Source organism: Corvus moneduloides, chromosome 5 (genome assembly GCF_009650955.1).
Source record: "Corvus moneduloides isolate bCorMon1 chromosome 5, bCorMon1.pri, whole genome shotgun sequence".
In the NCBI taxonomy this organism is placed as follows: Eukaryota; Metazoa; Chordata; class Aves; order Passeriformes; family Corvidae; genus Corvus; species Corvus moneduloides.
In genome coordinates, this window is record NC_045480.1 from 25724956 (window position 1) to 25741169 (window position 16214).

Below are 16214 nucleotides of genomic sequence, written 5' to 3' on the forward strand. Positions count from 1 at the left end.
TATTTAAAAGAAATCCATCTTCAGCAAATAATCCTACCCACCACTTTTATTATTTCCATCATTCTCTATGCAATGCACACATCCAATACCTTTATCCTTCCCTGAATACGTGTTTCTACATCTTGCTCTTGTATTTTGATTTTCTTTAATTCTTGGAAAATATTCTTAAACTCAGAATACATCTCTCGCTACCTTTACTTGATATTTTCCTGCTTGTTTTGTTGCCTTGAATAAAACTCAAAACCTTTCCAGTGTTAAAATGATAATGTAAAAGCAAGCCTTTAATCAAAAGCTTTCGAAGTGCACAATATGGCGATATGCACATGTGATACAGTATTTCTACAATTTTTATAAGGTTATTAACTAGTATATTGAACAAATATTGTCCAGTTAGAAGAGCAGTTGGCTAGGTAACTTCCCCCAGGTTCTGGCCCACTGGACCCCCCCCCAACCTTTTGGCCCTACACTTTATTTTGTCTACAATGTAAGGGGCAAAACAAAGTGTCCTTGCTAGACTAAAGGCAAGACTGAACAGAATTTCAAGAATGTACTAGTAAGAGTTTGTTAAACTATGGGAGAGGTCAGGAAAAGTACTTGAAATTATAACTATGTATTAGCAGTCTACAAAGTTACAAATACATTAAAAATATATAAAAATATGAAAATCTTTAAACATTAGTTTGAGCTTGTTACTTTTCTGCCTATATCATACTTTCATCAATGTTACACTAAGAGCACCTGTTCAACAGAATACCTCCCTAACACCTATTATTGTCTGAGAATTAGCACTTCTATTTGAAAGTCCAGTATTTTCCATGTATCCTTTATATCTCTTAGAACATTCACATTAGTGCACTTGAGAGATGTAATTATTTATCCATGCCCTGCTTATAGGACAAGAACAACTATCTGAATTTCTCTAGGTATCCAATTTTTCTATGTCCATGAGGAATCATCCCTAAATTACGACCATTCTTAAAATTTCCATCAATGATGACTTGTCTTAAACCACTGCTTGAACACACCCACTAAAGTTGTAGATATGTGATGATTTTTTCCTATTTTTAATTGTATTTTCAGATAGATCAGTTTTGTTTCACCCATACACATATCACTGCTGGAAAAAAATGATCTGTACATTGATAGGATAATATTAATATATCACTGTCCCTAAGATGAGAGAGGTGGAACAATGAGCAGCCAGAATTCTTTCCTTTAAAAATGAAAGTTCAAAAATAATAGCTACGTTGATGCAGGACTGAACCTAAAACAGTGTGGTTATAAAATCATGCATCCAAAAGGTAATGTTACAGTGAGAATAATACTGCTTTATTAGTATATCAACACTCCAAGGTCGTATCTGTAATTAAAGGTATTTATACCGCAGACAGGAGACTTCGTCTGATAACTACTATTATTTCATACTGAGAGAAGAATGTTAGAACCCTTATGCTCCAAACACCACAAGCCTACTACATAAATTGAATTAAAGACTAGCAAGGTTAATAAACTTGGCAAAGGGTAGCAGCTAAGAAATTAATACAACTCATGGATATTTGAATGAGACAAACAGAAAATAACAGACTGGTTTTCCCCTATTAAATTTCAGTATTGCCTCCAAAACTTCAATTTTCATTTGGCTCTCCTTTACTATCTCTCTCAACTGACTTCACGTTTAACAATGAAACCCTTATCTCACTCTGAGATGGTGAAATTCTGTGTCAACACCAGGAAGAAAACACAAAATTCTGCTCTGGGATTCAAACCGAAAAAGTCCAAGTTAAAAAAAAAAAGTTGCTATTTTAAATGAGCTTTGTAATTCAATCATAAGAATGTTCTGTGGGATACTAATGGTTTGAAAGGTAAAGAGAATTCCAGTTCAATAACCTTGTTGTACAAGACCTGACTCTGAAGAAAGGGATCTGACACCAGATTTTTTTCTGCATATTTGAAGCAGATTAAGATGAATAAACTATAGTCTGATTTTGTTTTTCTGTCAGATATCTGCTGCAGTTCCCAAACAACTGGACAGAATCCAGTGCCTTCACCTGAAGTAAGAAATTTCAGCTTATGTTGTCCAAAATTTCTTCCTTGTGGCAAAATCATACTTAACATTTTCTCTCCTCAAAACCAAGTGAATACTCTCAAATTCATTTATTTCCTTTATTCATTACTCTGGCTGATAACTCATGAACTTTATATTCTAGTATAGTGGATGGAGGCAGGCCCCAGAATTGGTACAGAACTTTTGAGAAGAGAGAGAGAGACTAGAACTATGTGAGAGAGACTAGAACTAAGTGTCTTCTTTTGCGAACTGATATTTTGAATCCAAAAAGCTGTACATTGAGTTACTCACAAAAAGACAGAGTGTTTTTCCTATCAAGACTCTCTATGTAACCAGAAAAGTAAAGGTAAGAATTACATCAAAATTCTTTCATGCCCATCTAATGCATTTAACATGACAGAATGAATTCCTCCTCTGTGTTTTCTCCATTTACTTGTAAGTTTTATGAGGAGAGAAGAGAAAAAGAATTCTCTTTTGTTTCATCCTCACCTACCAGCTACTCATTAGAAGGAATCCTAGAAGAGACCATTTATTTCCTCATAATCACTTTTCTGTCTGTTGCATGAAACGGGAAAAAAACACAACAGTAATCCTATACAATTGTCACACATTGAGAATTTAAGGAAAATCATGCTGGAGGACTTTTCATGTTGTCTAAATGTTTTTAGAAATTCAATTAAATGAACATGAAGAAAAAGACTTAAACCAAACTTTATGAGATTCACATGTGACCATATTATGACAGGGAGAGAATTATTGCCTTTCAATATCTTCAGGATAACAGTCAAAAATAAAACAGAACTACGAAGTTTGGGAAAGAAAACAATTTGTCAGAAGCTTTCAAAGGAAAATGCACAGTTTGAGATCACATCTTTCTCTTCCCCTGTGTAAATGAAACAGGCCTAGATTGTTGTATTATTTATCATATAAGTAACTTTCAGATTCACATGGCATTCCTTTGATAGGGAATACCAGGTATGTAACAAATACTTATGTCCTCCACCTCTTCCTTCACATTTCAGGAAATAAACTCAGAGAAAATATATTGTTTTCCTTATTTGACCCTGCATGCAAGTGGCAGACAGGAGCTGGCAAGGTTTCATGTATTCATGTTTTCAAAACAATATTCTTCCAAATATTTACATTCAATAGTTATATGCAAATTGATGCTTTGACTATTGAAAGACAAAATTGCCTTTCTACTAGCTGCAAAGTTTGATCTATAGCAATGCAGTTTTTCTTCCTATATTTCACCAGAAAAGATGGGTCCTAAGTTATATTTTTAGACTCCTAAATTTTTTTTCAAAATCTTAGCTAAGGAAAGAAGAGAACTGAGTTGAGTTCTATTTTCTCAAAACAGACACAATGCATTTCCCACAGTAAGAATAAAACCTCTAGGAATAATTCTTTAATGAAGTCCTACAGACTCAAGATCAATTTTTGAAATGACCATGGCTAGTTTACATCTACAATTCTTTCTGTCAGAAGATCTTTGTTAAAAAAAACATAATTTCCTTTTAGTGACTTATTATAGATTGCTCACTGTCCCCCAAAACCAATACTTTTCATAAGAAAAAAAAAGATTATAAGTAGAACATGAAGTCTAATCTTGCATAGAACATTATTTTTACTAGTTCCAGAAAACCACTGCATTTTATTGCTCTTACATTTAGCTTGCTATATTGAGTTTTTAAAATTGCAATAAGCAGAGTTTTGTCATCTTTCACAAAATGCACACCATCTCTAGTTCACTTTTGCTATTACACTGAATCCTTTTATGAGCTTACCCCCAATATCTGGCCGAAGCTTATTGTCATATCCTTGAAGCAAGGAGTCCAGTATGTGAGTTACATCGCCACCATGTATCTTTGGTGCAAGGACCCATGTCTTATTCACCATTAGATCTTCATCATCCTCATCATCTGCTTTATCAGCTCTATGTGATGTGATTAAAAAAAAACAAACCACCAAGATTAGAAAAACACAAGACACAATGAAACTGAATACATATAAGTTGGAGAAGAAAGAGATAAAAAATTGAAAACTGTTTAGAGTACTTTGTGAACACCCAAATGCACTTTTCTGGTGCCAAAAGAAAGAAGCAGGCCCTTATTTACAATATATATATATATACCAACATTTTATTTTATGGTGGTGGAGAGTGTAAGCTAATAAATGTGTTAATAGAGGCATTTACACATCACCCATACAGAAAAACTCAAGCCATGAGTCAAACCCATAAAAGCAGCAGCAGGCATCATCTTACTGTCAGCCTTTTCCTGTTGTAAAACAGAAGTGTAACTCCAAAGCTTTTCCCTACACACATTTCTTTTTCAAATACTATTTCTAAGAGATGCTTAATCTTCACAATAGCATACCTATTGTATGCCACTTGAAAGAGTATCAACAGAACCCCCCTCCTAGTAGCCTCTGTTCTAACTATAAAAAAATAAGACTTGTACACTTACTAAACTCCATTCACATTTTAAGCCAGCAAACAAACATTACATCCATGTGCTACAACTAAACATTAGCAGAAGCAGTAAGCTGCAGATATACGTCAATTATGTATCTGTATGTATACATGGTATAGTTAACTGAAAGGAATGGTACACCATTTTAAGACCATTTGTTAACTATCTAATATTTTTTCAAGAAAAAAATGCACAACAAAATTAATTACACATTCATTTATTACCTATCTTTTAATTAGATAAGCAGCAATAGATAGTGAATCACTAGATCATTAAAAAAAATTGCAATACCTTGGTTGCATCTGCAAATTCACTCAGATATCACCAAAAGGTCAAAGAATGCCTGGAAGTAGTGTTCTTTCCATTTCAATCAAATGAGTATGGACTTCAGTATTCCTCCAGTGCTAAAAACTGCAATCTGTATTACTCATTCCGTTTATTTCAAGGAAGTTCTATGGGCTTGAGGTCAAGCAAAGTGCATCAGACTGATAGCAGTAACTAAGTCACACAACCTATATCCACAAATGGGCACTGGCTAGCAATTGCAGAAAATATGCAGCCCCTATAAATCAGATCCAATGCTAACACAAGTACAATATTCCAGTAAAAGAAAGGAATTAAATTACCATCCTTGTGCCAATTCGCATTGTATACCAAAACTAAAAATGTTACTGCTTTATTATTAAAAAAAGGATTTAAGGGCTTCTAGGTTACACAGACATATGCTGCCCTCAAAACTAAGGGTGGAATTTTCCGGCAAGTTTACGACAGGAAAGAAGACTACCAGTATGTTCCGTATGAAGAAAGGACAGAAAAAGTCAGGAAAGGACAGAGTAAGAGAAAGCATGCCTGGCTCTTATTGCAGTCCTTTGTGGGAAAGCCTCAAACCAGTCTGTAATAGCAAGGCCTTGCATCACCTCTTGGATAACACTAGCAAGCCTCACTGAAAATCAAAACTGTCATGGCTGTGGAAACTCCTCTGTGGTTTTGGCATGCCTGCTTAATTTGGGAAGCGCAACAGAAACCTTGCCACAGCTCAATAGGTTCCCAGAGGCTGAACAAAAGCACTGTTAGGATATCAGGGCTTTCATACCTAGCTTGCTGCAAACAAGTTGAAAGAGTCTATTATAGCTGAAAGTAATATGCAGTCTAAATACAAGGCTCACTGACAGCTTCCCCATAACAGCCTGAAAAGCTCTTTCATTCTTTTAAATTGAAATGCATCATAAAATCCTTAATCTTTACTGCACTACATAGACATTAGAGAAATGTCAGATATTAAATATTTAACATTTCCCATTAGCAGGATCCCACTAATGGGAGCACTAAAACTAGGAAGCTAAGTTTTGTAAATGTACACTCTTTTTCCCTTAAAGCTACCTATTGCCATCTCTTTCATGTTTTGTTGCCACACAGCGATTTTTCTCATATATCTATTTATGGTCTGCTTGCACTTTTTGGCATTTAATTACTTTATAAATTAGCTCACAGTTGCTCAGAGCACAGAGGCGATCCCAGCCTTTTCCCAGAGGCATTAAGATGATGAGGAGTTAAAAGTTAATTTATAAATAGCTCTCTAAGGAAAGAGACATAACCACCACAAAACTGACCTTCTTCTTTGTGTCTTCCATCCCATAAACAGCAGACAGTACAGTGAAATTAAGAGACCTCCTTGCAGATACAGGGCACCTGACTCTCTGGATCAGCCCAGTTATTTGCAGAGAATTTGAAGTGATTGTGACACTATTATGTTCTGCTTTAATGTTTTTTCCACAACTCTTTTACGAAGAGCAAAGATTTAGCCAAAATGGAAAGTACAAGAGGTCATGCCATCATCACCTAAACCCAACAGGAGTTACAGCCACAACACCTCAACTCACAGTCACTTGAATATCTTGACATTTCAAAGAGTCCTTAATTTTATTTATAGATTCACAGGACAAATCACGTGGGAAAGAGATCATGAGAGGTCTCTCTAGTCCAGCCTCCTGCTCAAATCAGGGCTTGCTCTGAGGTCACAGCAGGTTACTCATGGCTTGGTCAAGTTGGGTTTTGCAGACATCCAAAAATGGAAGCTGCACAACTTCTCTGAACTCCACTTGCCTCTTTTCTGTGATTTACTATATTTAAAAAACTTGAAATTAACAAGAAAAAAATGCAAATACAAACACATTTCAAATTTTCAATTTTCATTTTTTTTTACTTTGGGTCTTATTTAACTGGAGCACCTCTGGTCCTCCTCCAATTTTAAAACTCTGAACTACAAATAGGTATACAATGACAGCTTACAGAAAGCTATTAATGCAATTCCAGGGGGAGAGGGAAAAATTCCATCCCAACATCTGAGTGATTTTCCAGACACTAGTAAATAAATCCATTTAGGAAGATACTTTCATTAGAGGCAACATTTCTTTACTTAGTGTCTGACAAGTCTTGGTTTAAAATGCACATTTCTGATGATTTACATGGAACTCTTTGATTTTATCTAGGAAATATTGTACACTGAAAAAAGTGCCAACCACTAGAAAAGAAATACAATTGACTTCTCTACTAGTACACAAGGCTTACAAGAGCTTGTGACTCACTAACCCATTTGCTTAACCAGCAGAGAAACCAACATGAATCAGATAATAATATAACCAAATGTGGAAGACCTGAATTATTGCTGTTCTACATGGTGAAAACAGCTATTCTTACTCTCGCTATTCCTATCTTGCCAGCCTTTTCAGAGGTGACTGACTGAGATTAACCCATCTCACTACCAGAATACCATCTTTTTAATTCTTCTTTAAAATGTGCCCAACATCACCATGTGTAATAACGGGTTTCTGAAATGCTGACGGCACCCAGTTGTACAGTTCTGATTCCTAAACTACAGCCACTGATGTACAGCAACCAGACTGTGGTAAGAAGGAATTATGCTGGATGGAAGAAGGAAGTGACCAGAATATATAGGAAATCTTTTGAATGCCCTCCAGTGAAGCAGAGCACACCACCTGCCAACTTGAATTTTCAATCCAGTTGTTTTTGGAGGAGCTGCAAAAAGCTCCCTCAAAAGAGCAGCTAGCCATGTGAAGGCAACAGGACAGGCACAGTGTACATATTCACTTCTAGGAATATGAACTACCAGTATTTTTCATGCTAAACAGATTTTAATTAGTCTGTTTTAAAGATAGAAATTCTTTCAGATGTACACAGCCATCAGGATCAGTTGAGATGGTGTTACCAGGATTTAACCGAGCTTGCTAGACCACGTTCTATAAAGAAACACTCACTTTAGAAAACAAGATGGGTCAAAACTGTTTATCTTTTACCAACTTCCTGTGTATCTCCAGCATTTTCTCCAGGGTTTGGAATGGGATAGAGGGAAAGACAGAAGGCAGAAAACTTCATTCCAAACGAGAAAACAGAATGTTAAATTCAGGTATGCCATTCAATTATTTAACAACAGTTAACTTGGGCTGAGGACTTTTTTACTTCTTTGCCATTAAAATAAATCTAAGAAACCTATGAAGATTAATGTCAATTAACTCCACTTCCACTTTAATGGTAGCACTTTCCCATCTCTTTCACAACCCCAGGAAGAAAGGCAAACTTAATTAAAGAGGAATTCCTTTCCCTTCCAAGTTCATCTAAAGGTTATTTTACTATACACAGAACATAACACTTGATCCTCTCTCCATTTACTGTAAAATATATTTGTTCCAGCAAGGTTCACATTTTTCACAATGTCTGGAGAGACTATGATTTAGAACAAAAATACATCATCAAGCATTAGAAGATTTCTGTTCCATGGCACAGTGCTACTTTATATCTATTACTGCAGGTGCTAATTCTGATTTTAATGATTTTAAAAATAAGAAAGAGACCTCACTTCTTAAGACGCTTGCTGTTGTAACACTTCAGCTAGCCTCATAAACTCAACAGTAAGCTGCATGTACACAGCTAACAGCAATTAGGCAAAAAGTGCCCCCATTATGCTCTCTGTCCTTCAACTAATTGGAGACATTACCATGACTAATAAATTCCTGGGCACAAGTGACTAAGGACTAAATAAGTCTTTTCAACATCAGGCAACATGCTCATCTTCAGACATTAATATCATAGGGTTTTGTTCTCCTTTAAATATGAGAAAAATTGGTCAGGTGAGATTTGAGTGGCAATTAGCATCTGTCAAGTTATGTAATGGACTGGAAAAAAAATTAATATAGTGAAAGTGTTCTGACTGCTATTTACATCATGCATGTCAAAGTACTACACATAGAAGTACATGTATAGCATAAGTGGGAGTATTTAAACAAGGCTAAGTATCAATTTAGCTGTCCATTCCTAGGTTCCTATTCCCATCCAACACACAAAAGAATATCCAGTCTTCCAAGCTGGGTTGATTTATGGGGAACCCGTAAACCGCTGGAAAAGTAGAGACTTGGCAGGGAACCTGAGTTATCTCTGCTGATGCTTCAAGTCTGTGCAGAAGCAACTCAATCAAGCCCTTGGTATCTGTAAGGTTTAGACAATCTGCACTGTCTATTTGGAGATAGTGATCCTTCCGTACAAGGAATACTCTGATGATTGTTTAATAAACAAATAAGGAGGAAAGTCAGTGTTTCAGATCATTTCTAGGCTGAAAGAGCTAAAACGAATACACTTTTTTCCTTGTTGCCTTACATATGTGAATGAAAACAGTAAGACTAGTTGTGTTACTTCATTTAGCTGAGAATCTTCAGTTTCTTCAGGAGTTTTACCAATACAGGGGTAGGGCAGTGACACAGTGACGCTTACCTAAATGATGAAACATGCAGCAAGACAGTTGTTATTCACTGGCTTTGCTCCAGCGTCCTTTGTCTAAAAATAATACAATTTAGCCTTTATTTTCCATTACTGAAAAAAAAAGAAAAAAAAAAATACCAAACCAAACTATTTCTCTCAACTTTCAGAAAAAGTGGTAATGTTCCTTGAAGTGTAAACGTGACAGATTACTTTGTTAGCAGCAATACAGCTTCACAGGTTTGTCAAGATAGTGCATTTAACCAGACTAGCCTTCATAAAAAATCAGTCAAAACAGATAAGGTTCCCAGGGAAGTTTTCCAACAGATCATCTAACCAGACACTAGCTTGCTCTAGAACACCAAGCATTATATGCTTGTGTGTGGTAAAGAAGTATATTTCACGGCCCCATCTATGAGACGTCAGAGCTCATCTGACCTAGCCAAATTCCACACATGAAAAAAGACCTAAAGCACTACCGAAAACCTAAACACGGTCACCGACACCCCAGTGTCCAGAGTCGACATTTGTACAGAGGTTGGTGATAATTCTAGTTCAGAAGATAAAATGTAAGTACTTAGACATGTGTCATGTGAATGACCAAGGCATAGGACCAGGTATAGACAAAAATCTCAACTCTAGCAGGACGGTAAATTTAAGAAATGCCTGAAACAGAGCAAAATTCCTTAAATAGGGATAAAAATGCAACTTCAACATGGAAGGAATGAGTAATCACTCCCATGTCAGCAATTTAAATTACATATTTGCATATTTTCTTGAATCTTCTTGTCGCGGGTTCGGTTTGTAACCGGGCAGAAACACCAATTTAGTGTAGTGGTTTGGTCCAAAATACTCATTACTGTTTATCTGCTGTGAGATAAGAATTAGGAGAAATGCAAAGCAGGCACCGAACTTGAAAGAATATAAAGAAGTTTATTAACAGACCTAAAAGAGGAAAAAAATTATACCACCTTCAGAACTCTCCTCCTCCCCCCACCTTCCTCCCTTCTCCCACTGACAATGTTCAAAGACAACCCTTAAGATGTTCAGTCTGTTTACCACTTCCATAATAACCTTGTTCAGTCCATTTAGAAAGAGAAGTCTCTTCTTGCTCATGCTATGAAAACATTATCACAATGAGACAGCCGCCCACTTCCAAATATTGTTCAGTCCATTTAGGAAGAGGAGTCTCTCTGCCTGCGTGTGAGTCCTTTCCCCCGACTTGCAGCTTTTCCCGCAACTGCTTTCGAGGGTCCACTCTTGAAGTTTTTTGGGGTACAATTTTAAGGTTGAGCCGTTCAGAAACAAAAACAGAGGCCCTTCTCCTTCCCTGGGAGCAAAGGGTATTCATCATCTTCATCTTTAGGACTATCTCTGGGAGCATCTCTAGGAACTGAGGTTTTCTCCTTTCCCATTTGGAGCAAAAGTCCTCATCTGGTTCATCTCTACGGACTGAGGTTTTCTCCTTTCCCGTTTGGAGCAAAAGTCCTCATCTGGTTCATCTCTCCCTGTCCAAACTTCTCATGAAATTACAGTTGCGCCAGCATCTGCCTATCTCAGCGCAGGTGCTTTTGCTCACGAGTTGAACACTCCACCCCCCATATCTTCATGAAATTACAACAGGATACTCTGATATATCATAGCTTCACAACAGACCTTCAGCTTTAAGCATCTCCTCTCTCTCTTCCCTCAGGTTTTCAGCTCTTCACAGCAATAAAAGGGTTAGTCTCACCTCGGCCTTGCAGCTTTGCAGCTGGAATGTTGAATGTTTCTTATCGCAGTGGAGAGAGGGAAGAGCCGAGCCGCTCCGGCTGCCCACGGCAAGGCAGTGGGGGGAGTTCCATGGCTGGAACAGGTCCATGGCTTCAGGATGGCCGTGGCTCGGCCCGGCCTGGCCCAAGCAGGGCCTGGCCGGGCTCGCTGGCCCCCACACGGGGCCCGCAGCCACCTGTCCCAGCGCCGGAAACGAGAGAGAGCTTGGAGGGGGAGTTTGCCTATTCTTAAATGTGGATCACAGAGGTGATCACAACTTTAAGTGGCTTAGAGACTTGTCCATATTCAAACTGGCCAGCTGATAGGTTCTATCAGTTCCCAGAGGAAACTGTAAGCACCCCTTAGCAAGGACGTCCCTTCCGGGACTATGCTTGCTAACCTATGACACTTCTTAAGATAAAACATGGACCTCAGACAGACTTGCAATATCCTTAGAAGCTGAGAAATTATTGGGACTCCTGCATGTATGCAAATACTACTTTCTAGTAGCAAAAATAAGCAGGACCACATAGTCATGATTGCTAAAATAGAAGTCAATTCCATTTTTCTACATAAGACTTTCCTGAAAGCTCACTATCACTGCTAGCTTTCAGTAGTGAATGGTTCAAACATCTCTCAAGATTTGTCTTTCAGATTTGATAGTTGACTTCATACTCATCAGTTCTATTACATTTCCGTGGAAGTGAACTCTCTTTCCCATTTCCTCATCACCATCTTCACTGATATGTTTTATGTGTCGCAGATAATTTCTTGAAAAATAAATGTAACTGCAGGCAAAAAAATACAGCTACTGAAAATATGTCTCCAAAAAGCATTACTTACTCCTCTTAATCCTGTGGGATATAGAGTCACTGCTGTTGTATTCCTTCTTCTTTATCTTTCCTAAACTGGTTTAGACATTCTCTTGACAAGAATCTCTTTCCCCCCCCTTTCCATTCCATGTCTGATGTTTTCATCAATTTCCCACCCCCTCTGCCTTGCCAGACTTGGGTATATTCTTTTGTGTGTCAAAATGTATTTCTCTCTCCCACTGAAGTATGTTTTACTTATTCCCTGTATCTTTTTTCCAGTACACCTACCACATACTGTTAGGTTGATTCTTCTGCATACACATATTGCCTTGTGCTCTTTGTCTTTTTCATATTTGTCTGGCTATATATAATAGAATAGTTATATAAATGTGGATTTTTAACATTAAAAACAACAGGTATTATTAAAGCTATCTTCCAGAAGAACAATTTTGTTCTGAGATCCACACAAATTGCTCTTCTCCAAGTCAATTTTCACATAATGCTGCATACTGTTTGAAATTACACTGGTCAAATGTTATTAATTCAAATGGATTCTACAGATCTCACAAAAATATCATAAAGACTCAAAGCATTGCAGATACTCTTTATCCATCAGTCTTCTCACATAATACAAAGTTTATCTTCTCTCCTTGAAAGCTCATCCAAACACTGATATGGTCAGACCAGTATAACTGCTGCCTCTACTCCTATCAAGCTGCAGTCCAGAAATCAATTGACAATTTTTCTCATATGTGTCTAACCAAGTACAGGTAATTCTCTGCACCACTTCAGAGCTGCTGGATTCTCAAACATATTCAGCTTGATTAGTATAGCAGTCTTACTTTGACCATCTCTTTACCTCCATATGTCACGACAAAAATATTCTTCCCTGTTTTGTAGACCTGATGGAGACAACTACCTGTTTCTACAATCCCCTTTTTTGTACTACAATAGAGAGCAAGGACTTTGCACAAGTAACGAAACAAAACAAAAAATACAAGTTGATTTCTGCAATTTTCCAGAGAAATTATCAGTTTCCACATAAAACTTAGAAGTGATCTTGGGAAGATTACTTCTAGTCAAAGAAGGGCTGATACCAAGTTCAGACCAGGGTGCTTGCCTAATCCAGCTGGATTAAAAATTCCATGGACAGACATCCCAAAACCTCACTGGACATCTTGTTACGCTGTTTAATTATCTTCCTAGTGATTTTTTTCTTTATATCTAGTTGAGATTTCCCTGTGGAAATTCATCACCGTTGTTTCTCATTCTCTTACCATCCACCACTAGGACGTGCCTACCTCTGTTTTCTTGATCACCTCCCTGTAAGTGCTGGGACTGATGCTGGATCCCCCAAAAGTCATTTTTTCTCCAGTCAGATCAGCCCTTGCCTCCTAGGGCAGGTGGTCCTCCTTGACCAGCTTGGTAGCCATCTACTGAGTTCCCTCCGGTTTAAACCCCAAACTGGATGCAGTATCTACATGCAGTTTCACAAGTGTTGAGCAGAGGGAGACAATCGCTTTCCTCAACTTCCTGAATCTGTACCTGATTGCACAGCCCAGGACGCTGCTGGCCCTCACTGCTGCCAAGGTGCCATGCTCTCCAGGTCCTTTTGGAAGAGCTGCTCCCCAGCCACTAGCTCCAGTCCTGCTGAGGGGGACTTGCCACTCAGGTGCAGGACTTCAGCACTTATCCTTGATGAATTCTATAATGATCCTGTCAACCCATTACTGCAACCTCTCCTGCTCTGTCTGAACAGCAGACATATGAATCTTGGTAAAAAACAGTATTTCAAGATGGAAAAAAAACTGTCTTCAAGAAAAATTATGCTAATATCGTTATTCCTGATGCTTTGAGCAGTTCTTGTTGCACCCCAGACAAAGGAGGAAATAGGATACACTTCTCACTTCTCTTTCCTTGCAGCAATTATTTCACTTCCTCATTACAAACTTGCAGAACATGTTGTATAATCTCTTTTTGTAGAATCACAGACTCATTTACTTTGGAAAAGACGTCTGAGATCATCGAGTCCAACCTTTGATCACCACCTTGTCAACCAGACCACGTCACCAAGTGTCACAGAGCTGTTTCTTGAACACCTCCAGGGATGGTGACTCCACCACCTCCCTGCGCAGCCCCTTCCAATGCTTCACAACCCTTTCTGGGAACAAATTCATCCTGATGTCTAACCTGAACCTCCCCTGCCACAGTCTGAGGCCACAAGTCCTCTTGTCCTGTCTAGCTTCCCGAGAGAACAGGTCAACCCCCACCTTTACAATCCCCTTTCAGGCAGTTGTAGAGAGTGATAAGGTCACCCCTGAGCCACCTTTTCTCTAGGCTAAACATCCCGAGCTCACTCAGCTGCTCCTCATAGGACTTAACCTCTAGACCCTTCACCAGCTTTGTTTGTCCTTCTTTGAACACACTCCAGCACCTTAATGTTTTTCTCGTAATGAGGGGCCCAGAACTGAACACAGGACTTGAGGTGCAATCTTATTTTCTCTTGTTGGTAAGTTGTAACTTCTTTGTGGGTTTTGGCCATACCATGTGATCAAATAATTAAAATGTAAAAAGCCATAGTCCACTGTTCATCCAGACCAAACAGCAGGAAACAAATGAAGACTTGAACAGAAGGTAAGGGGATAACCAAAGCAAATTACAGAACCTCAGTAAATATAACTGAAGAGGGACAAATGGTATTAAATAAACTGCTAAGGAAGGACACAGTGCTGATAACCTCTCCAGATACGTGAAACATGTACTAACCATGGCAGCACCAGATCTCCTGGAAGTTTCAGACCGATCATCACACAAAGACAGCCACACATAAATCCATGTGCACATCAGTACACCACTGTCTACACTTGACTGATGAAAGGTTAATTGACATCAAGTTCAAAATGAACAGATATACTGTTGATGGACTAAGTGCCTTGATCCAAGATACACTTTCCATAGTGAAACTAGACTTAAAACAAATCTATGATAAATGAATGCTGAGAACCATAACCTCAGTAAAAAGCAGTAAACTTAATGGAATGCCATCCCACACTAACTATAAAATTCACCAAATTGCAAAGTCAACTTTCTACCTTAAAATATCACCAGCATCTCAACGGATATATCAAATGAGTACTCCTTTATAAGGCATTTTCAGTCATTTAAGCCAATGGTATTTCAACATATCCATATGAACATTTGTTCTAACACAATTCATCACGTATTTCCTGCAAAATCTTCAGGTGACAAGAAATCTACTACAACCCTTCACAAAAACAAGCTTGTTTGAAATAGTTCCAAATTCTGCTACACATGTGAGTAGGTACCATCATCCTCCTACAGGAGCCAAAGAAATATGTATGGAAGCAGCAACAGAACCAGAGACTTGCAGTGAATTGCATACTGTGATTGTGGCATATAGGTAAATCTGGCCTGAAATCACAGAAAAAGCCATACAACTGCAATAACTCAGCAATGACAACATGTCCCCAAAAGAAATACAGTGACAATAGGTTCTACTGAAATTTTAGTGTAATTAGGCAATTATGGACTAATCCAAAGGTCAATTAAGTTAGCGAATGATTGCATAAAAAAGTGAATATACTGTGTAAGAACTAATGGAAATATCTAAACCATGTAATCAAAAGCTTGATGTCTCTCTCTATGAGCAAAATTATGTTTTTCCTGAGGTAATTTGTTGTGTATTATATGTAACACATATCTTTAAAGCGGGAGAGTAACACCTCTTGTTAGATGATAACTAAACTTTATGGCAGTCAGAGTTGACCCCTGCTGGACACAACCCATAGGCCATCAGCTGCATGGCCCTCCCTGGCAGTGCAAGAACCTAAGGTAGATGTCCACAGCTCACCTGCAGTAGGTTTGACACAACCCAATACATATCCAGTGGCTGTATGGTGATGAGATTAAAAACGGTTCTCCTCCAGAGAAAACACTAAGGACACTTTATTTCTAAAAACATCTACATAATTTATTCTGTCATGAAAATTTAACACTGGACAATTAAATAAAGAAATTGTTATGACTTACATTGACAGTTAACCACCTAAATGAACACTTGATGCTATAATTTTTTACTAATATAAATTCTATCCAGTTAAACTTTATTCAGAAAGAAAAATTGGGCAATAATACTACATTACTAATAATAATAATACTTAATCCCTCATGGTACACTGCCTTAAACAAGAAGAAAACTGTATTAAAGGAAAGGACTAACAATCTATTTGAGACATCAAATAATTTAATCCAAAGGGGATGTATCTTATTCTACCTCAGATTTTTCCTATCCAGTATGTCTGTCTGCCTTCCTGAAAACAAAGA

General features: G+C 37.8%; 1 protein-coding gene across 4 annotated transcripts in view; it reads right to left on the reverse strand.

Annotated features, from left to right (window-relative positions):
* Positions 1 to 16214, reverse strand: part of GABRG1 (gamma-aminobutyric acid type A receptor subunit gamma1) — a 64348-nt gene that overhangs the window by 42554 nt on the left and 5580 nt on the right. For 3 of the 4 annotated variants that reach the window (XM_032109568.1, XM_032109565.1, XM_032109567.1), the window contains exon 2: positions 3853 to 4001. In XM_032109568.1, the coding sequence (XP_031965459.1) occupies positions 3853 to 4001 (149 nt within the window). Of the gene's footprint in view, positions 1 to 3852; positions 4002 to 4830; positions 6346 to 16214 lie in introns of those variants that run through there. The other variant, XM_032109566.1, reaches the window with a different exon arrangement.